Below are 23796 nucleotides of genomic sequence, written 5' to 3'. Positions count from 1 at the left end.
GAGGTATTCTACTGAAGCATCACTAAAATGGGAGATTTCCAAGTTGATTTATTTTTTATTATGATATAAACTTTAGGATTGGAAAAGGCATTAAACATATCAGAAAGAAAAAATATCTAAACACCTTATATGAATAATCAAAAAAGGACAGAAAATAAAACATTAACTAAAACTAAAAATGAGAGTAAGAGTGTATTATAGGCCTAATACCTCTGAGGAGTACACTAAATCAGAAAGTTTTATAATGGGGAATTTTAACTTTCCAGATATTGACTAAAACTAGTGGGTCAGTCAGTCACTAGCAAGACTTTTGTAGATTTATTGGATGACTGTTTTCAACACCATGTTAGAGAGGCAAAAAAAACAGAGAGAGCAACACTCTTCATCTGATTATCAGTAATGGTTCTCAATTAATTAAAAATCTGCAGATAAAGGAACCACTAGGTGGCAGCGATCAGTGTATTGATGTAGGATTTACTTAAAGATGTAACTGCTGTCTTGGGTAAAGGGAAGGGTTCTTGCTTTCAGAAAGGTGACTATGGTGGTGTCAGACATTTTTTAAATTCTATACAGTGGGACCAACTAATGACATTACCAACAACAAATTCTAAATGGAAAACATTCAGGGAAGTAATCATAGAAGCTACTAGGCTTTTCATATCAACTAAGAAATAGAATTCAAGGCTTAGAACCAAATGGACAGAAGATAACTATTGAGACATGAGGCAGAGAAGAAAAATACATGGGATGCATATAAATTATCAGGTGATACAGAAGCCTATAGTAGATACAAACTAGTCTGCAATCAAGTCACAAAAGAGGTTGGGCAAGTCAAGGAGTATTACAAGTAGTCTCCAGAAAAGAAAGCCAAGAAAAGCAGCAAATACTTTACTTATGTTAACTGTAGAAGAAAGAGGCTGAATCATATCGGTGCACTTGATATTGATAGTTTAACTTTTAATTATCCTGCTCACATTTCTGACAAACTGAATAAGTACTTTTCATCTACATTCACACATGAGGAATTCTTTGGGAAAGTGGATGCTAGAAGTATATTGAACTATAAGGAGCTTGTTTGTTTGGTTTTTAGGAGCATTATCAACTAAGGCCATATTGCTCCGGGGATATGCGGTGGTCATTCCCTGATCTTTCCGCATCCTCCATATTTGGTGGTCATGGGCTCAAACCCCGCTAACAGGGAGCTAAATGATTTTGTAACAGGGGAGAGGAAAGTGGATGAGAAATTGTTGAAGTTAAACATTGGAAAGGTACATGGGTTGTGTGGGATCTATCCAATTATATTAAGGTTAAAAGCAAAGGAGGTAAGCAAACCCTTAGCCATAATTATGAAAGCATCTTTGGATTCAGTGGAGATCCCTATGGACTGAATATGTGTGAATGTATCCCCAATTCACAAAGGGGGGGATCAAAATGTGACACGAGTAAATTACAGATGTGTTAGCTTAATTTCTGTGCTGGGCAAAGGGAATGAAGTATGACTCAGTAATAAAGGAAATTGGATTTCAGGAAATTTTTTGACACTGATCACATAAAAGGCTGGTGTACAAAGTGAAGCATTGTAGCATTCAGGGAAAATTACTGATTAATGGACACCGCTCTTCATGGACTAATGTTATTAGTGGAGTCCCACAAGGTTCAGTGCTGGGCCCATTGTTGTTTTGTACATTTATTAATGATATTTATGAAGGTAAATTAAGCTTAATGTCTAAGTTTGCAGATGATACAAAGATTGGCTGAGTTGTTAATGGCAGTAATGAAGGTATGCTGCAACAAGATCTAGAAAAATTAGGCATATAGGCTGAAAAATGGCAGTTGAAGTCTAACACTGACATGACAAATGCAAGATACTGCATAATTCTATTTTCCACTACCATGGTGTTACACTCATGATAGTGGAAAATGAAAAGACCTGGGTGTATTTTCAATCAGAAATGCAGCCTGGCTGCCAGGATAGTTAGTGGGGTTTTTTTCAGTGATATACAGGAATTTTGCTAGCAAGGATAAAGAGAAGACTATCCCATTGTATAAGGCAAAGCAATTGTCAGGCCACATCTTGAGTACTGCATACTGTCAGAAGACCTCATTTTAGGAAGGATACAGAGAAGGCCAGCAAGATTGGTGAGGGGAAGAAAGGGGTGCTCTTACCAAGATATATTTCATTTTTTTCAAATTTCAGTGTCTGGAGATTTGGCACCTGCAAAGTGATCTGACTGAGATGTTTAAAGCTTTGAATGGTTTGAGAAAACTGAGTGGTGATGATGTGATTCTTTCTCTTGCTCAAGCTATGCTCATGAGGGAACATTAAATTCAAAATGAGGAAGGATAGTCACAGAATAGATGTGCAGAAGTTTGCCTTCAGCCAATGGATGGTTGATTGCTGGACCAAGCTTCCATCCATTGTTGTGGAAGTAGACAGTTTGAATAAATTCAAGGAAGTATTTAGATAAACATTTGGAGGTGGCTGGATAGGTGAAATGTTTTTTTTTTTTTTTTTTTTTTTTTTTCTCTGGTGCTGTATAAGCTTGCTTTCTTGCATCATTTTTCACTACTAATACTAAAACACATCTAAATAACTGCTATTTATAAAAGGTACAAGATGATTCACTGAACCAATCTGTCTTTACTCTTTTTATGGATGAAATTTAAAGAAAGAAATTTAAAAATTAAGAAAGGCATTGAAACAGAAAATAAAGAATTAAAAATGATAAGTTACTCAGATGATATTGTACTTTTCATACAAAACAGAAGATGATTTATAAATATTTCTGAAAATATAATATGAAAATTTCAGTAAATAAAACTGAAATTGAAAATATAATATGAAAATTTCAGTAAATAAAACTGAAATTGAAAATATAATATGAAAATTTCAGTAAATAAAACTGAAATTGAAAATATAATATGAAAATTTCAGTAAATAAAACTGAAATTGAAAATATAATATGAAAATTTCAGTAAATAAAACTGAAATTGTTAACAGTCTCTAAAGACTCTGTAAGAGTCAAACTGGAATTAGAAAGAAAAATAATAGAAGAGGTAATGAAATTTAAATACCTGAATACAGAAATTAACAATAGCAATAGAGCAGTGGTCAGTCATAAAACAGGAGACAAAAGAGTGAGACACTTAAATAGTACAATTTGGAACAATGAGAAGCTAAGAAAGGAAAAGACACAAAAACAAGAATATATAAAGCAATTGCAGGGCCTTTTTAAACATATGAATGTGAAAGCAGCCAAATAAAATGAGCTAAGCAAATAAATCAAACCACTTAGATGAAGGTACTACACAGAAATCATTAAGAAACTAAATCAGTTCTACGATAAGAGATGAAAGCAAATTTAACCTATAAACATATTGGACTTAAAAACTGAAGAATAAAATACAAAACCAAGATTAGTAAAAAACAAAGAACACCAAACGGGCACTAGAACACCAAAAGGCAAGAGGAGATTACAAAGATCCAAATTAGGATGGAAGGATCTAATCAGGATGGAAAATTGAATGGATACAATCTGCTGCAAGCCTGATAAAAAGAGGAAAAAAAAAATAATAATAATATATAAACTTCTTAAATATCTCAAAGATTATTCTATTAAAATTCACTCTAATTAATTGCCCCAGGGGCTCACATCTGGTAAGTATGGGCCTGGCACACCCAGGGTCCTGAGTTGGATATCATCATTCTTCTCTTTCTTGGTGATTCCTTTCTACTTCTGTCTGTCTGTCTCTCTCTCTCTCTCTTGGAAATTTTTTTTTTTGGCCAGTGTAGCATAAGCCTCAAGCTTCGTTGCACCATATGGCTAATAATAATAACTAAGGGGCTTTGCCCCCCTGCTCAGTTTGCTCGCCTACCACTGTGCATGCTTTTCTATATAAAATGTAGAGGTATACGGAATAAATCAAATCTTTTATACGTAAAAGACACACCTGTCAAAAGCACTGGTCGTTATCTAATCAGGAAATGACCCATGTAATTATTTATCTGTGCATTTGTAGTGTGCGGCATTCTCAAGGTCGAATAAATATCACGAAAACTCCAGAACTGTGTACACCCTGCAACACGGCGGCAAGAAAATCAGTGGGAAAACAGTGATTGACAAGTTGTGACTCCCATATTTCGGCAAAAGGACAAGAACAAAGCAGTGATTGGCAGATGCCACTTTCCCTGCCCTCCTAAGTTGATATGGTGTTTTCCCCCATATTTATTGCTGTTTTTAAATCAGGAACTCGTTTTCCCATTTTAAAACAGTGGGATGGAGGGATAAACACCCTAGTCTTCCTCACTTTTCTCGAAGTACTTGCCAGTGTATACTATACTGGACTTCAGCCAATATCACTATGTAATATTGCCTGAATTATTTACCTGCATTTACATAGGTCACTTAGGAATAGGCCCTTTGCTTCGGGTTCCATAATACATAAGGAATATTGTTGCATCTGAAAGAGCAGGACTAAAATATTTAACTGAAATATTTACAAACTATACAAATATTTAAAATACTGTATTTACAAAAATACAATATTCATTAATATACAAAAAAGTTACATTGGAACATCAAATTTTAGTCAATGGATCACGTGCACAATGTTGGTGAACGTTATAGAGGCAGTTATCAATAATTAATTGCATTTGTAGAGATGTAATTGCCTCGCCCTCTTCACCCATTGGGTCAAATAAATATCATTAGGAGGAAAACTTTTTTAATGTATAGATAGATAATAATAACTAGGAGGCTTTTCCCCCTGCTCGCCAACCTTGTGCATGCTTTTGTATGTAATATGACGGAGGGCATGATGGAGCAAGTCAAATCTTTTCTACGTAAAAGAAACACTGTTGAAACGCACTGATCGATATCTAATCAGGAAATGAACTACATAACTATTTACCTGTACATTTGTAGTGACCAAATTGCCCTGCCCACTTGTACCACGTGAACTGCATCCCTCTTCTCCCATTGACTACTCCACCACGCAGCATTCTTGAGGTGGAATAAAAATCACTATGCAGTTATTTACCTGCATTTACATAGGTCACTTAGGAAAAGGCATTTTACTTCGGATTCCATAATGCATGAGGAATATTGTTGCATCCGAAAGAGCAGGACTAAAATATATTGGATCCCTTCATCAGTTTACATTACAATGGAACATCAAATGATGTCGGGCGTGGTCATGTATTAGACAGTGGAGCATATGCACGTGGTTGGTGAATGTTATGGAGGAGTCTTTCAATAGAAGACAACAATGTAATTATTTACCTGTGCATTTGTAGTGACGTAATTGCTCTGCCCTCTTTTTCCCATTGGCTCAAATAAATATCACTAGGAGGAAAACTTTTTTAATGTATAGAGAGATAATAACCTATTATCTCTCTATATAATAATAATAATATATATCATAATCAAGATAATAATATATATCATACAGTTAATATTTTAACTGTATGATATATATCAGGGGTGGCCAACTTAATTTGTGATGCGATCTACTTTTTTCCTTCAAAATGTGCCACGATCTACCATCTCAAAAATTTCATTACACAAGGCTAAAAAAAGTTAACCAACACATATTGAAAAATGTTGTTTATAAATTTTAAAATTCAATACAATTCAGAATTCTTATTTTAAATTCATACGTATTTAAAATTTTCATTTATGTGAAGTTTGTGTCTTCATGTCATCTGCCAAGCTTTCAAAATCGGGGATATACTGTGATAAGTCCAACCGTAAGGAATCTTCTGTATGCAAGTCCTTAAGAGCAGCACAGCAATTCTTTGTATTTGTTTGTTTCAAATACAAAAAGGCCGATTCACACAGATATGTGGAACCAAAACAGGAATTTAAAAGTTCACTGCATTTTTTTACATTTGGGTACTTTTCTCGGCAAACATATTTCCAAAAGTCTTCTTCTGATGATCTGGCTTTTAGTAAGATACCGTTTCGCAATGTAATAATTTAATTTTCAAGCAATATTTTTCCATGTGAAAAATCGCAGCGATTTTTTCTGCAATTTGTTTCGTATCTAAGTGGACATTAAATGGATAAGAAATATATTGAACAATGTCTTCAATTGTTTTAAAATCACTGAATCTGGTTTCAAAATCGTCCACAACATTCTTGCTATTAAATTCAAAAATACAATATTTTTGCAAATGATCTTGCATATTTGCAAAATGGTCGAATTTTTTTTCTTTGAAATCCTTAGCCATTGCCAAAAATTGATATTTATATGCAGAAATACTACTAATCATGTCACCCACATTTTTATTTTCCCTTGTAATTCCAAATTCAGATCACTTAATTTACTGGTAAAATCTGCCAAAAAAGCCAGATCACACAACCACTCCGTATCTTGTAGCTGCTGATAATTATCTCCCCGTTGATCAACAATTTCTTTAATTTCATTCAGCAAATTTTGAAATCTCTGTATTAACTTACTCCGACTCAGTCACCTCACATCTGTGTGTAATATCAGATCTGGTTCTTTTGTATCGAGTTGCATTTTGAAAAGTCTCCTTTGAAGAGATTGTCCTCTGATTCACAATTTCGAAAGCATGTCCATAACACTTTTAGTATTTAATCTTTTTCTGGCTAACACTTGTTGGTGGATGATATAGTGGTAACTCAAAAAATCTGAGAATTCGTCATCCTTTTGGCACAATACAATGAATCTGTTAAGATGCCCCATCATTACTTTAGCTCCATCTGTTGTTACTGATATGAGCTTAAATAGTGGTAATTTAATTTTTTCAATAAAATGTTTGAATGAGTTAAAGAAATCAAAACCTCTAGTTCTTTCTTTTAACGAAACCATACACAGCAGTTCTTCTCTAGTGGCAGAATCATTGAAAATCATACCAACAAAAACGAGCAATTGAGCTGTATCACTGACGTCTGTAGATTCATCCAGTTGTAAAGAAAAGGACACACAATTGGCAATATGAGCCCGCAATTGTTCGCTCACATTTTTACTCATTTTTTCGATATGTCGCATCACAGTATTTTGAGATAATTGCAAATCTTGAAGGGCATTTTTAATTTCATTTTTGTTCTTAAAATTTTCAAAAAAGGGAATCCGTTATTTCTAAAAATTCTTTGATGAATTGACTATCAGAAAATTATTTGCATTTTTTTGCAAGATGACTCACTTTAAATGATGCTACAGTTACTGCTTTAGATTGTAAATTAGGTGTCATGAAGAAATTTTGTTGCACGAATAATCTAGATTTAAGTTCTAATTTATTTTTTCTAAGGTCACTATTGGCAGAAAATCCGATTAGTATTTACTATGGAGTGCACTGAAGTGTCTTTCTAAATTTCCTTTTTTGGGTATAGCATTCCATGGAAGCATAGCAAATCAAGCAGCAATATTTTTCTTTCACCATTACAAAAAAGTATTCTAGTTCCTACTCTTAATGAAAATGATACGTTTTACTCTTTTTCATAGTATTCATTTTAAATCAAAAGGTATTAAAATAACATAAGTACTGTCCAGTTATTAAATCAGCAAAAGCAATGCTTACCGATTAAAACACTTTAAGTTGCACAAACCAGAAAAATATTCTGTCTGAACAGCTAATGTAGGATAATTGATGAAGAAGATTTCTGAATGAGGAAGTTGTTTCCAAAATAACCAGACAAACACCACTGTTTATTGCTCTGTTTGGTTATATCCTTATAAGAATCAGTTCTGAATGCCTTTGTGATATTTCTCTAAAGCTATTTCTGGAGGTCACGACCATAAAACAATAAAAACAATTTGCACTTTTCTGTTAGCGCAATCTAATTATAAACGGGTAGTAAACTCAATTTTATTGCATTTTCAAAAATACCAACAGCTAGAATTCTGTGGTATTTTATGTTATTATGGTGAAATGTGTTTCTCCTTCCATATCATTCGTCAATCATGCAAAAAAAAAAAAATAAAATAAATAAAATTTCAAAATCTGCTCTTCATTTCTATTTTTGAAGCTTTGTAAAAAAAAAAAATAATAATAATAATAAAATAACGCGCAGGTAGCAGAAACCCTCTGTGCAATATAAAATTTTGGTAGTATACCTGTCGTGCAAATTGAGGGATGATTGTATATTTAAAATTTGTCATGATCGACTCATTGGCCACCCCTGATATATATATATATATAAAGCAAAATAAAATATTACTTTGGGGGTCTTCTTTTCTTTTTCAAACGAGGCAACTTTAATTTGGCAACATTAGGATACAGACCAGCACATATAATAGCTTTCAGTAATACTTTATTTTCTAAAATTAACAAAAATTAAAATCATTAATATTAAAAAATTAGAAACATAATGATAACTATATAAAAAATTTAATAATAAAAAAGTAATCTAAGAACACAATGCTGGCTTTATACAAGGTGTGACAGTCAAGTTTGAGGACTGATTGCCATTCCTGTTTCACCTTCATTCATGGACTGTATTGGTAATACCACAACTGGTTACCTGTTATGAGCATATTCAGCACAGGTAGATCATCACTGATAATTGAATGAACTCTTCACACACTGAGTCTGAGCAGCTTTTGTTCATCACTCAAACAGCAAGAAATGAACCTAGTGCAGATTTTCCACTCCAGGATCTTCTAACACAGTTGCACAAACTATTTCTCTGTTAATGTGAAGTTATTCTTTCAATGGTCAAAGAGTCGTCTGACGATCAGACAAGGAATGTGGACAACCACAGTGCCTCATCTTCCATATCCTCAAAGCCATCCCAAAATGAAAAATACACAGGTAAGATAAAGCCAAGATAATCACTATACTTATTTTTACCAATTTGTAGGTTTCAGTCATACTTTCCCAACTTGTAAACAAAATTGCTCTTTGTTCCACCACTTAATACAATGAAAACACCCTGAACAACAAAACAGTTCTAATGCAACTACGTGCAAACCACTTACTTACAATATGCAAATGACATTGTAAAGGGAAGCACTCGTGTAGGTCAAATATTATCCAGTGCCTCATCTTCCAGATCAAGTAAGGCCAACCCAAAATCCTGCAAACCTATGAAAAACATACAAGAAAGATAGAGCATCATTACCGTACACTTCTTTTGCCAATTCATAGTTTTCAGTCATACTTTCCCAACTTGAAACAAAATACAATGTTTGCTCTTTGTTCTACTGCTTAATACAACATCTCTAATGTAACTACATGCAACCCACTTACAATATACAAATGACCTTGTTTTTTTTTTTTTTTTTTGATTTGGTAGTTGTTGGCGCATCGGCTTCTGTGGCCATATTGCACCTCCCAAGGTTTTTGCAGTACATTGATCCAAGCCCGAGGCGGGAATCGAACCCGCAACCTTTGGGTTGCCGGGCAGGTACTTTACCCACTCGGCTAGCCCGGTCGGCAAATGACCTTGTAGAAGGAAGCAGTCATGTAGGTCAGCTGCCATGGTGTGTCGCATCATGATTATATGTGCTTTGATATGTGTGGCATGGATTCAGCCCCAGACCTTAAGGCAGGATTCAGAAAAGCTCAAAATAGAGGCCTGAAAAGAAACTGGCATTTATGAAAATGTTTTAATGGTTTTTTTCCTCCTACGTAGTAATGCTATCTAGGTTTGCAAAACTAAAGTTTCTTTTTAATAATTGCAATAGGTTTTTTTTTTTTTTTTTTAAATCACATTTAATTGAGTTCTTTTCTTTTTTCCATTTGACACTAATTGTTTAGAAGTTTATAACACAGATTCCAAGAAATGTTTTTATAATAATTCTTCAATAGATAAATTTCCTTGAAATTTTCTTAATAGATGTAATATACATTGCAGAAAGCTATATAATATTTTAATTTTGTTACGAGATCAAATAAACATCCAGGAAAAGGTGCTGCAACAATATCATTTGCCAAAAACAATTATAATAATATGATTTTTTTTTTAAATCAGTGTGTTAAGTGGTGTTTTCTGTTTTTATAATGTGATTTCAATAAGTTCTATTAACAAAATTTCCTTAAAATTTTGCTAGTAGAAGTAATAAAGCACAATAATTTTTTTTTTCAAAAAAACAATTCTTTGTAAGGAGCATGTATTTTTGTTTTCTTTGTGCACAAGCAGGACAGAGCATTCCTTATTGCTATAAAGATCCTCTCTTTCTGAATACAGTTACTGTACCTATTTTGAACAATCAGTGTGTTATAGTAATTTTCTTTAATAAAAAGAAAATCATGAAAGAAAATTTCTGCAACACACTGATTATTTAAAAGAATAAAGTGAAGATCTTTTGTTTATAACCCGAGCACAAGTATATTTCAGATAAAAATCCATCACATATGTAAATAATTTGAATTTCCAAATTGTATGTATCACTGAGTAGGCAAAATGAAACTTTTACCAGGCATTAACTTTCTTTTCAATGTTTTGTTTTCTACTCAAAAATGAATTAACATGTGAAAAGAAAATCATTTGTAGTAGCAAAAATTTTCTTGTATAGAAGGATTTTGTTGCTATGGGTGGTCATGGGAGCAGAAATTTTTACTACTTCTATTATTTTTACCACTTTTATAAATGGCAACTGCTTGGCAACTAGTGGCATGGGCAACAACAAACTTTACCTTTCCTACACTTTTCTGCATCTCAGAATAGAAAATGCAAACTTTCTAACTTAGTAGCAGCAATTGATACTTGAACCTGCATTTTTCCCATTTGCATGAATTTGTCCTTGAAATGTCATGATTAGTCAAATACATATCAAAAAAAGATTTTATAACAGTATAAATTTCCAAAAACCATAGTGAGTAGTACCTGCTTTTTTTTTTTTTTTTTTTGGGCAAGGTTCTCAGAAACAAAGGTTTAGAAATACAGTGGATTCTGATTATTTGGGCCACCGGTTAATCGGGGCAGCCATTTATTTGGGGCAAATCTTAAAAAACAGAAACCAATCGAGAAAATAGTCAGGGTTTACTTCGCTTAATTGGGGCAGGAGACCGCAGCACTGGAGATTACCCTACGATTGTCTCCGACAGTACCACATGGTTTGGTCGAATTCTGGAGGTCACAACCATAAAACAATTAGCAGTCACCTGCTTATTGGGCTTTTCTGTTAGCAAAATCTATCATAAATAGACAGTAAACTCGATCTTACTGAATTTGCGATAATACCGACAGCTGGAATTCTGTGGGTTATTATGGTGAAATGTGTTTACACTTCCATGAAATCTTCAATCATAAAAAAATTAATTTTCAGATCTTCTCTTCATTCCTATTTTTAAAGCTTTGTAACTCGTTACTCCATTCTCACTTGCGCATATTGTGTTACTTGCAATTTGTGTGTGCCGTTTTCTTTGTTATTGATTGCTTATCTTTTTACTATTTTTAAATTTTAACCCCCGCCCACAAATGTCAGTGAACAGAAATGTCAACTAGTTCGTATGTACATATTACAGTACATATTAATTATTCCGATTATCATGTATATTCTTCCGATTTTCACGTTATCATTTAATTTTTTAATTGGTAAGGTAATAAAGGGTAAATTTGTGCTTAATATATCTTTGCTTTTATAGCTTGTGGATAATATTCCTCCTATTTTCGCTAATTAGAATTGCTGTTTAATAGAATTAAAATTCAATTCACAAACGTGATCACAATGACCGGCGATTACTGCACATCGTATAGTGAATGGCACTTTACTATGTTGAGTTCGTCATAACGTGATTTGATTGTACAGTGAACCAATTGTAAAAAAAGGGGGGGGATACATTGTATTTTTAATTATTTACATGAAACTTCAGATAATTGGGCCAGCCGCTTAATTGGGCGGCTGGCCCAAATAACCAGAACGAACTGTATTTCCTTGAATTTTTGTTACAAGATCAAATACACATCCAGGAAAGTTACTGAAGCAGTATCACTTCCAAAACAATTATAATACTGCTTTTTAAAATTTTTTTATATCCAGATCTTTTCTATTTTGAACCCAGTTTTGAACCCTTTTCTATTTTGAACCCAGAATCCAAAGAATCCAAATTTGAATTTTTATTCAAAGTGCAAAGCAAAATAATACTCTAGTAAATAAAACTAAAAAGGCTTAGTGGCATGTTGTACTTGATACTGCATCTTTCTTGTTTAATTTTGAAAGGTAATAGAAGTATGGAATGAATGAAGAGCACAAAATTTCTGAAATTCACGGAGGTGGGGAGTCTAAATGACCCCACCAAAACAGAAGTGGGTTGCAATACTTTACATATACATACATATGTACAAGAGAGTATCAAAAAGTTCGTACCCTTAGCTAAAAATAATAGTCCTAGAAAGGTGAAACTTCACAGGAACTTTAATCCTTTTCTATGTACTCTCCATGTACAGTACACATTTCTCCCATCTATGGATCAGTTGTTTAATGCCTTGATCACAGAAGTCCACACTTTTTGCCTAAAACCACAATTCCACTTCATTGATGACTTCTTGAGATGTGCTTTGACATGTCTTTAGTCTTTGGATCATATTGGTACACCCAGCATTCATCATTTGCCACCAACTGAAAAAATAAAGTTCTCGACATCCGCATTACACAAATCCAACACAGTTGGCAAGAACATTGCATTTGACATTGCTTCTGCAAAGGCATCAGCAATCTTGGAACCCACTGTGCAGAGACCTTAGACATGTGCAGATGGTCATGTAAAATGTTGTGGAAAGACCCATATAACTAATTCCCACTGCATTTGCAATAAAATGAATTGTCACACATCTGTCACTCAACACCAGCTGATCAACCTTTGCAACCATCTCACTGTCTGTGGATGTTGATGGCATTCTTTCTCTTGGATTGTCAAAGACACTTGTATGACCACACTGGAACTCCTGTTTCCACTTTTTTAGTGTCATAGGATGGACAATTCTGCCCATACACAGCTTTCATTACTTCGTTGATTTCCTGAGCTTTCTTGCCCTGCAAATGCAAGAACTTGATCACTGCTCAATAATCCACTTTGTCAACCATAGCGTCCTTCCTCAGACTCTGGGCTCCAGCTCTGGTACGAGAATGAAATTTCTAGTTAGTTATTGAATATGTAGACAACTTATATTAAAAACTGCATCTTCCTATTGATGTTTTATCCAGGTCATCAGGGTACGAACTTTCTGATACCCCAAGTACATGTATATCTGAGGCAGAGTGGAGGAGAAATTATTGAAGTTAAACATAAGAAAGGCACCTGGTGTCGATCTATTCATTTATGTTAAAGGAGATGGCAAAGGCATTAAGCAAACCCTTAGCCATAATTATGAGAGCATCATTAGACTCAGGAGAGGTCCCCACGGACTGGAGATGTGCAAACATATCTCCAATTCACAAAATGGGGGCAAAGGGTGATATGAGTAATTACAGACCTGTTAGTTTAACTTCTGTTGCGGGGAAAATAATGGAGTTACTGGTTAAAGAAGCATTGCAAGATGATCTAGACAAGACTGCACTAATAATTCAGAGAGCATAGGTTTGTTAAGGGGAAGTCTTGTCTGACCAATCTGATTGGACTATGACATGGTCACAGAGGAACTGGTTGCAAAAAATAACTTTGATATCATATACTTGGATTTCGGGAAAACTTTTAATACTGTTGCACATGGAAGACTAATATACAAATTAGAGCAGTATGACATTAAGGACAAGTTGCTACAATGGATAAAAGGATGGTCGAGTGGGAGAAGACAGAGAGTGGTAATCAATGGACACTGCTCTTTGTGGAATAATGTTATTAGTGGGGGTCCCACAGGGTCCGGTGTTGGGCCCATTGTTGTTTTGTATATTTATCAAAGATATTGATGAAGGTATATCAAGCTTAATGTTGAAGTTTGCGATGATACAAAGAATTACAGGGTTGTTGATGACAGTATTAACAGTATGCTACTGCAACAGGATCTAGAAAAGTTGGGCAGATGAGCTGAGAAGTGGCAACTGAAGTTTAAGATTGACAAATGCAAAATACTGCAAATCCGTATCAATAACCCCAAAGAAATGTACCAACTGTGTGATGTTACACTCAGGGTTGTAGAGAATGAAATAGACCTGGGGTAATTATGCAATCGGATATGAAGTTTCCTGAGCAGTGCAGACAGGCTGCCAGAGCAGGTCATGGGGTCTTGTCAATGATATAGAGGAATTTTTCTAGCAGTGATAAGGAGGTGATTATCCCCTTGTATACGGCAATGGTCAGGCCAGACCTTGAGTATTGCATACAGGTCTGGATGTCTCATTTTAGGAAGGAAGTAGAACTGCTAGAATGAGTACAGGAAAGGGCACAAGACTGGTGAGGGGAACAAGGGGTGTTCTTATGAAGAAAGAACACCCCTTGAAGTTCTGCAAATTTCAGCATCTGGAGACTAGGCACCTGTGAGGTGATCTAATTGAGGTGTATAAAGCCTTGAATGGATTGAGCGGGCTCAATGTTGATGGGATTCTTCCTCTTGCTCAGATTACAAACTTGAGAAGGCATAGATTTAAACTGATGAAAGACAGTTGTTGAATAGATGTGCGGAAATTTGCCTTTAGCCAGCAGGTAGTTGATTACTGGAACAAACTTCCATCATAGCATAAATCAATTCAAGGAAGAAGTAGGCAAACTTTTGGAGCAAATGGGCGGGTGAAATGGGAAGTTTTTTTTTTTTTTTTTTTGGCTGATGCCATATAAGCTTGTTTTCTTGCATCATATAATCTCTGCTAATGCTAATGTATGCAGAGTCTCATATGTTTTTAAATTGTGTAACTGCAGTAAGCTGTAACACAATACAATCAGAACATTAATATCGCTAACTGATTAACGCTAGTCAATTATAATATAGGCACTGCATAACTAAAATTCATAATGGCAATGTTGTTATTAAAGGGGAAAAAACTCTTAGTGTAAGTAGTAATCTTGGAATGATTTCCACCTAGAAGCTAATAAGTTGTTCACAAATAGATATTTATCATAAAAAATATTTTTATGGTCAAACAGATATTGAAGAAAACAATGTAATTATGTTGTTTTTAGAAACTCACCTAAATAAAAGTAACAGTCAAAAACAGCACTTTTTTTCTTTATTGCATAATACAATTTAATGTCGTACTTTCACCTCAAGTTGGTGCTAGTATAATATTATAGTGGCAGAATGATGTAAAGAAGCAAATCTTATTATCATCTGTCATAAAAGAAATAATAATAATAATAAAATAAAATAAAAATAAGATGAAATATCTCATAACAGAGTGTTTCAAAAGTGATGGTCAATAATTTAAAGGTGAACTGTACAGACTAAAATATGGAAAAAAAGCATAATAAACATGGGCCCTTAAGTGAATCGTTTTTGAGATACTGCACATTTCTAGTTGGGATCCACCACTGACACAGTGAACTGTACAGAGTTGGATCCACCACTGACTTGTTTGTTTAGGTTAGGTTATGCTCATTCTCTCCCTTTCCCCTCTCTCAATGCTCTGAGACGTAGCAGGCATACTAGTACTTGTCAAAGGATAGTCAACATGGAAAGAGGTTACAGCAATGAAGAGTATGCATGAGTATGCACTTCATGTATGGTAAAGCCAATGGCAGTGCACGAGGCTGCACGTTTGTACCAAGAAGTATTTTCCTGCTGAAAGCAGCCCAACAGGTGCACATTCATCAGGGTACATCAACGCCTTAGAGAACATGGGTGCTTTGCACATGGAGTACGAGCAGGTAGGCCCAGACGCATACCACCTGATATTGAGTAAAGGACATTAGAAAGAATAGAACAAAATCCAGGAATTTCAACAAGGAGGGTTGCTCTGCAAGAGAGTGTACTGAGTCATAGCAGTGTGTGGCAAATTTTACATTACCAATTATTGTACCCCTACCATATCCAGTGTGCACAAGGTCTCAGCAATACAGACTACCCTCCTAGAGTGAGCTTCTGCCAGTGGATGCAACAATAGTGTTCTGAACCCCCAATTTTTAAACATTTTGTTCATTGATGAAGCTGGGTTTACTCGTGATGGTATTTTTAATTTTCATAACTGTCACGTTTGGTCAGACAAAAATCCTAATGCAATGCACAAGTCATGACATCGGTAAAGTTTCTCGTTGAATGTCTGGGCAGGACTACTAGGAGACCGTCTAATTGGACCACACTTTCTACCAAACAGGCTAACAGGAGAGCTGTACCTTTAGTTCCTGCAGAATGTTCTTCCAGACCTCCTTGATGATGATAATGTATCACTTCAGCAACACCAGAACATGTAGTTTATGCATGATGGTACACTGGCACATTTTGCTCGAGTTGTGACTTGGTATCTACCTAGAAGGTATGGTCAATGATGGATAGGTAATGTGGCCTCCCAGATCACTTATGGATTTTTGTATCTGGGGTCATGTAAAAAGCTTGGTGTACACTTTTGACATAGTTGAGGAATTGCAGCGTCGGGCTGAAGGAGCCTTTCAGCAAATCAGAAATGACCCAGGAATGCTTGAGAGGATTCGCAACTCAATGCAGAGAAGATGTACGGATGCAAGGACAGCATTTTGAACACCTTTTGTAACATCCTGTAACATCTGTAAAATCCTGTGGTGTTGAAACCAAAAATTAAAAATGTATTATCTTATGTTTAATAAAACTGCCCTTAGCAAAGGATTCACAGCTTTTCGCTAAACTAGTGCTCCCATAGTCAGTGGCAGATCTTAACAGAAAATGTGCATTATCTCGAAAACGGTTCATTTGCGGCCCAATTTTCACTGGGAATTTTTTGCTTATTTTAGTTTGTACTTTTCACCTTTAAGAAAAGATGATTTTAGATTAGATATAAGATAATTGTCCTCACTCAAAGAGTTATCAACTTTTAGAAAAAATTAACACCTAACTTCATCTTCACCAGACTGATTCAGTATGGTTATCTACAGGATGAGTTCATCTTATCCTGTAGAAAGTGGAAAATTTATATAAAGAGGGATTAGACAAATATTTGGAAGAGGTGGATAAAATGCAGGGTGTTTCAAAACTGATGGTCAATAATTTAATTTGAATGAATATATATATATATATATAATAAGGATAAAAGTGGGGTGAAAAGTGATAATAGAGAAATAAAAATAAAATGTCAGTTGCACCAAAGTGTGCAAAGTAGCAGCAAAACATACAAAAGTTTATATATATGAGGTAAAAATAATAAATCTATTGAAAAGTGCAAAGATGGAGGCGTAAATTACACAAAAACTAACAGGAGAAGGATAGCAGAAATTAAAGACAGTGAAGGCGAGAAAGAAAGATGGAATGTGAATATCCTACATGATATAATGAATTAAATAAAGTTATAGGGTGAACTGGATAGCCAATTTAGAGAGAAGGAAACTGGAAAGCAAAAATGATTAGATTAATATATGGAGTAATAGCGAGCATCAGATAAGGGTGGGATATTTTGGTTATAAGTCCAGGAAAGGGGGGAGAAAAATTATAAAATTAAAATTTTATGTTAGCTAAAAATAAATATTGATACATAATCAGGTATTTCTTCGGGGGACTATACTTGATCAAGTATCAAAAACTGCATATCTATACTTGTCCCTACTTCTGGAAGAAAAGGAATTTTAAAAATAAAAATAAGTGAGAGCAAATAGGAGGGCGAAGCAGTAGCACTTACCCAAAAATATGGACAAGGTAGTCCCAACACAGTGTCCATTGTAGAACATAAGAAATTAAAGTAAATTAAGAAGTAAAAAAGTAATAAAATTAAAATAAGTCCTTACAAGTGACAATTATTAAATGACACTATTTAGCAAAAATTTTTTGAGAGAATTTGTATAAGAATGTAAAATTAGAAGATAATGCAAGCAAATGGTTTAAGGCAAGGGAGTGAATCAAGGAAAGGGAAGAGAAGAAAGTGTAGATAAAAAGGGCAAAGATAGCAAGAGGTTAAGAACAGTAGGAACATTTGTATCATCCTCATATTGCACTGATAACGTTATGAATGGGGGGGGGAGGAAAAGTAGAAATTCTTACATCGCAAGCATCTGGCATTAGTTTCTCTTTCTACTAACTCCCTCTTAGTCAGGGCCCTTTCTAAAAGGATGGGACTTTACAATACCAGCTCACCCAAGCAGCCTTTAATACCTTTTTTTAGCTTATCTTTCTACTTCTTTTTTTTTTCTCATTCGTAAAACTATTAGAGCAATTCGAGGGTGATACGAATGTTCCTATTGTCCTTAACCTCTCACTATCTTCACCTTTTTTTTTTATCTACACTTTCTTCCGTTCCCTTTCCTTGATTCACTTTCTTGCCTAATACCATTTGCTTGCATTATCTTCTAATTTTACATTCTTATACAAATTCTCCCAAAACATTTTTGCTAAATCACATCATTTAATAATTTTCACTTATAACCACCTTTTATTGCATCTAAGTTACGCTGTAAGCACTAATTTTAATTTTATTACTTTTTTTTACTTCTTAATTTAATTTCTTATGTTCTACAATATACACTGCATTGCGATTACCCTGTCCATATTTTTTTTGGAAGTGCTACTGCTTTGTACTACTACTACATATTTGCTCTTATTTATTTTTATTTTTAAAATTCCTTTTATTTCACAAGTAGCGACAAGTATAGAAACGCAGTTTTTGATACTTGATCAGGTGTAGTCCCCTGAAGAAATACCTGATTACGTATCAATATAAGTTTTGTTAAGGGCAGGTCTTGTCTGACCAATTTGATTGGATACTATGATGTAGTCACAAAAGAACTGGAGGCAGGGAATAACTTTGATATTATATATTTGGATCTTAGAAAGGCTTTTGATACTGTTGCGCATGGAAGACTGCTGCACAAATTGGAGCAGTGTGGCATTGGAGGCAAATTGCTGCTATGGATAAAGGGATGGTTGAGTGGCAGAAGACAGAGTGGTAATCAATGGACACTGCTCAACGTGGACTAATGTTATTAGTGGAGTTCCTCAGGGTTCAGTGTTGGGTCCATTGTTGTTTTCTGTATTTATAAATGATACTGATGATGGTATATCAAGTTTAATGTCCAAGTTTGCAGACGATACAAAGGTTGGCAGGGTTGTTAAGGACACTACCGATGCTATGCTGCTGCAACAGGATCTGGAAAGGTTGAGCAGATGGGCTGAGAGGTGGCAAATGAAGTTTAACATTGACAAATGTAAAGTACTACATATGGGAAACAGTAACCCCAGATCAACGTCGTATCAACTCTGTACTACGCCGACAGTGGTAGAGAATGAAAAGGACCTGGGGGTAATTGTGCAGGCAGATATGAAGTTCTCTGGGCAGTGCAGACGAGCTGCAAGAGTAGCTCATGGTGTCTTGTCAATGATATACAGGAATTTTTCTAGCAGGGATAGGGATGTGATTATTCCCTCATATAAGGCATTGGTCAGGCCACACCTTGAGTACTGTATACAGGTCTGGAGGCCTCATTTCAAGAAGGATGGAGAGCTGCTGGAACGAGTACAGAGAAGGGCAACAAGATTAGTGAATGGAACAAAGGGTTGCTCTTACGAAGAAAGGCTTAAGTTTTGCAAATTACAGAGTCTGGAGACTAGGCATCGGCGAGGTGATCTGATAGAGGTGTATAAGGCTTTGAATGGCTTGAGCATGCTCAATGCTGATGAGATTCTTCCTCTTGCTCAGAATAATCACCTGAGAGGGCATAAATTCAAATTGAGGAAGGACGGATGTCGGATAGATGTGCGGAAATTTGCCTTTAGCCAGCGGGCAGTTGGTTTGTGGAATAGACTTCCATCACTTGTTGTTGAAGTTGATAGTCTAAACAAATTTAAGGCTCATCTGGACAGGTATTTCGAACGAACGGAGCAGTGAAATGGGAGTAGTGGTTGTGTTTTTTTTTTTTTTTTTTTTTTTTTTTGGCTGATGCTGAATAAGCTTGCTTTCTTGCATCATATGCCTCTACTAATGCTAATGCTAATATTTATTTTCAGCTAACATCAGATTTTAATTTTATAATTTTTCTTTCCCCCACCCCTTCCTGGACTTATAACCAAAGTATCCCACCCTTATCTGATGCTTGCTATTATTCCATATATTAATCTAATAATTTTTGCTTTACAGTTCCCTTCTCTCTAATTGGCTATCCAATTCAGTCTATAATTTTATTTAATTCATTATATCATATAGGATATTCATATTATCTCTCTTTCTCACACCTTCAATATCTTCAATTTCTGCCATCCTTCTGTTAGTTTTGGCATTCTGTATAATTTATGCCTCACTTTTCAATAGATTTATTACTTTTACCTCATATAAATAAATAAATAAATAAATTTTCTGTTTATACTCCGGGACGACCAAACGGTAAGAGGAGTTCGCAAGATAGATAGAATACAAGAAACAGCACCGTATTCAGTAGTCACGGGCTTGAACCCCGGTCACTCAAGGCACGTGTACTTATGCACCCGCACGCCTGACCACTAGGCTACGGCGGCCTGCTATATATCTTCCTAATATCTTCCCAAAGGGATGCACACTCTCGATTTTCTGGGATAGATGGTAAAAATAAAATCCCAGATAAGACAAAAATATTGAAAAATGTTCAGCAATGTAATGTTCAAAATGAATGAACAGTAAATATGTTCAGAAAATGTTCAAAAAATAAAAATTATGGCAATAGATAAAAAACAAAAAAAACTTACCACACACTACTCACATGTCCAATACAATGCTTGCATAGGTATAAAAACATACCTATAGGTAATGATGTATGCTTGTGTTGGCTGCCAAAGGATGCCGACAGGGGGTGCACAATAATTTTCATAATATTTTTTTTACACTTTGTTTAAACTTAAAAAGTCTATCAATATCTTTAAAACATGTTTTGTTTTTAACATAATATTTTATATTTTAATTTTATGAAAAATAAAGATATAAGCGAAAATCAATTCAGTTTAAACAATCAATTCAGTTTAAACAATCAATTCAAGTAAACAGCATCAACCACCTAGGAAATGCATTAAAATCACCATGCAAATTTAATTCGTTGAAAAAAATATTTTGTCTTGGCTGTGCAAACTGCCCCAGAAAATGGAATGGCTTCTGCTCTTTGTTGGCTAAACCACAACACTATTGCCTTGTTGAGGTCCTCGTATGAAGAGCGTTTCATCATTTTTCTGATATTCATGCCTTTAATGCCATCAGATGTGCCCACAAAATCTAATAGCTTCCCTTTATTTTTTACGATGTCGCATATGGTTTGGTCACCAATATTATAATGGTTCATTAAATATCTAACGGATGCAGTTTTCAAACTTTTGAATAATTTCAAGTTTTTGTTCAATTTAAAGCACAACTCTTTTGCATTTACCCATCATTTTAGCGATTTCTAAACAAAAAAATATTTACTATAAAAAAAAATTGACGCTCCTGACATAAATATCAAAACAAAATTTGTCTTTTTGGGGTGCAATGGAACACAACAATGCATGCAAAAAACTAAACATTTGTTCTCTTTCTATTGTTTTTATTTTTGAGCAGCAGATGTGAAGACAGCAGGGGTTGCTGTCTTCACATAATAATAGATATCTTCATTTCCCAATCTGACTTATAACGCCACTATTTGTCACTTATTTATGATTTGCAAAACATTTATTTATACTTATTCTGTTTATTGCTTGTATTTTATGATTTCCGGTGGATATATATATTTTTTACTTTGGAGTCGAAGTGCACTGGTTAATCCAACTCTGATAAATAGAGAGTCTTGTGTGTGTGTGTGTGTGTGTGTGTGTGTGTGTGTGTGTGTGTGTGTGTGTGTGTAAAATGTAATTATTTAAAATACAATGTAATTATTAATACAAACTTATATATATATATACAGTGGAATCTCGTTAACACCAAGTTCAAGGGACCTAAATTTTCACGTTTTGTAATAACGAGGTTTGTAGTAATGAGGTCCCCCAAAAGTATCAAAATTTTACTGTTATTTATTATTATTATTTTTTCGATACATACATTCAAATACATACTTCAAATAAAATAAAATAAAAACAAAAGCCTTGTCTAATAATACAGTAATAGGAATAACATATTTTTCAAAGATTTTATTTTATTTGTATGATAAACTAAGAGAAAAGCAATATTAACGGAAATGAAAATATTGTACAGTATATATTTTGATATATACAATATTTTAGTATCACAGTAAAACTAATTACAATAATTATGGCGCCTCCGTAGCCGGGTGGGCAGGAGCAGCAGTGCGTAGCACATGCTTCTTGATTAGATCGGGGTTCGTGCCCGTGACCACCAAATACAGAGGATGCAGAAAGGTCAGGGAATGACCACCGCTTATCCCCGGAGCAATATGGCCTTAGTTGCTAATGCTCCTAAAAACCAAATAACAACAACAACTATAAAAGGAGACATACAAACGATTAACTTTTTAATAAATTAATCTAATTTAAAGAAAGAATCCAATGTTGTTTGCACAGTTTTTGTGCTATATGCATTTTTAACTACAGCACAGACATTATCAAATGCAATAGTTGTTTCTTTATCAATGTTACTGCAGGCCAAGACATTCTCTATTATGTTCAATGCATTTTGGGCATCTTTTGTAGATGGCAGTGTGCCATCTACAAAAGCGAAAGTCTTCACTTTCGCTGGTAACAAAAACGCATCGTTTTGTTTGGTACCCAGCAGCTCTTCTGGTGTTGGCGTTGCAGTGGTAGCAACTTCATCATCCACCTTCACAAACTCTTCAAAATTGCCAACAAAATTCATATGCTCCAAATTCCTCCATTCCTCACTGTTGCTATCACATTTGTCTGCTGAACCATGTTTTTCGATGTTCTCTCCAAAGCCACTCTCTTTCTGAAGCAGTTGATTATAACACTTGATGTAATACTTTCCCAAGCAACAACAAGATAATGGATAGCATCCAAGACATTCCAATTTGGCTGCAAATTGTTCCCTCCTATGTTGCGGATCAAATACCTTATCAGGCGGGCTCTATATGCTCTCTTGAGGTTATAAATAATGCCTTGATCCAGTGGTTGCATTAAACTGGTGGTATTGGGGGAGGGGGGGTTAAAACAACAGCCGTATATTTGTCAACTTAAATGTCTTGGCAGAATGTGCTGTTCAACAGTTAGAATCATCAAAATGTTCCTTTTTTCTGAAGTCATTTTTCTGTCCAATTTTGATAACCAAGGCTGAAATATTTTGACCGTAAGCCAAGTACTTCTATTGGCCTCATAATTACAGGGAAGTTGGTTAACTGCTTTAAAAGATCTTGGCTTGGAAAACTTACCAATCACAAGTGGGCATAGTTCTGTACTGCCATCTGAATTGCAGCATAACAGAACAGCGAGTCTTTGTTTACTTAATTTTCCACCATGACAAGACTCCGAGAACAGCAAATGTTTTGTTTGGCAGAAAATTATAAAATAAACCTGTCTCGTCGAGATTAAAAATATCCTTTGCCTCATATTTTCCAAGTATGGACCATACAGAACACAACCAGTCTGTAGCCTTTTCTTTGTCGACCAATCCAGACTCACTGCAAACATTTTGCGAAACCAAGTTATTCCTGTTTTTAAATCTTTGGAGCCAGCCACTTCTGCATTTGAAGTCACTAATCCCATGTGCTGAGCTAGATAATTTGCCTTTTCTTGCAAAATCGGACCTGATATTGGCAAAAATTAGATGCACACATTTGTTGGTACCACTCGAAACGTTTTGTTTCAAGCTCCTCGTGTTTTGCACCACAAATTTCGTTGCTGCCCCAGTGTCACACACTTCTTCAAGTCTTTTTCGGTT

General features: G+C 34.9%; 1 protein-coding gene across 2 annotated transcripts in view; it reads right to left on the bottom strand.

Moving 5' to 3' along the window:
* LOC150085302 (ATP-dependent DNA/RNA helicase DHX36-like) overlaps positions 1–23796 on the bottom strand; it is a 458954-nt gene that overhangs the window by 23143 nt on the left and 412015 nt on the right. The window contains exon 22 of one of the 2 annotated variants that reach the window (XM_090373980.1): positions 8187–8286. The exons of the other annotated variant lie outside the window; for it this stretch is intronic. Coding sequence (XP_090230106.1) covers positions 8187–8286 — 100 coding nt within the window. The remainder of the gene's footprint in view (positions 1–8186; positions 8287–23796) is intronic. 2 annotated transcript variants of the gene reach the window in all.

Source organism: Mastigoproctus giganteus, chromosome 5, assembly GCF_048544385.1.
Source record: "Mastigoproctus giganteus isolate SK-2022 chromosome 5, ASM4854438v1, whole genome shotgun sequence".
Taxonomy (NCBI): Eukaryota; Metazoa; Arthropoda; class Arachnida; order Uropygi; family Thelyphonidae; genus Mastigoproctus; species Mastigoproctus giganteus.
The sequence above is the reverse complement of the archived record's forward strand: the minus strand, read 5'-3'. Positions and strand labels throughout refer to the sequence as shown.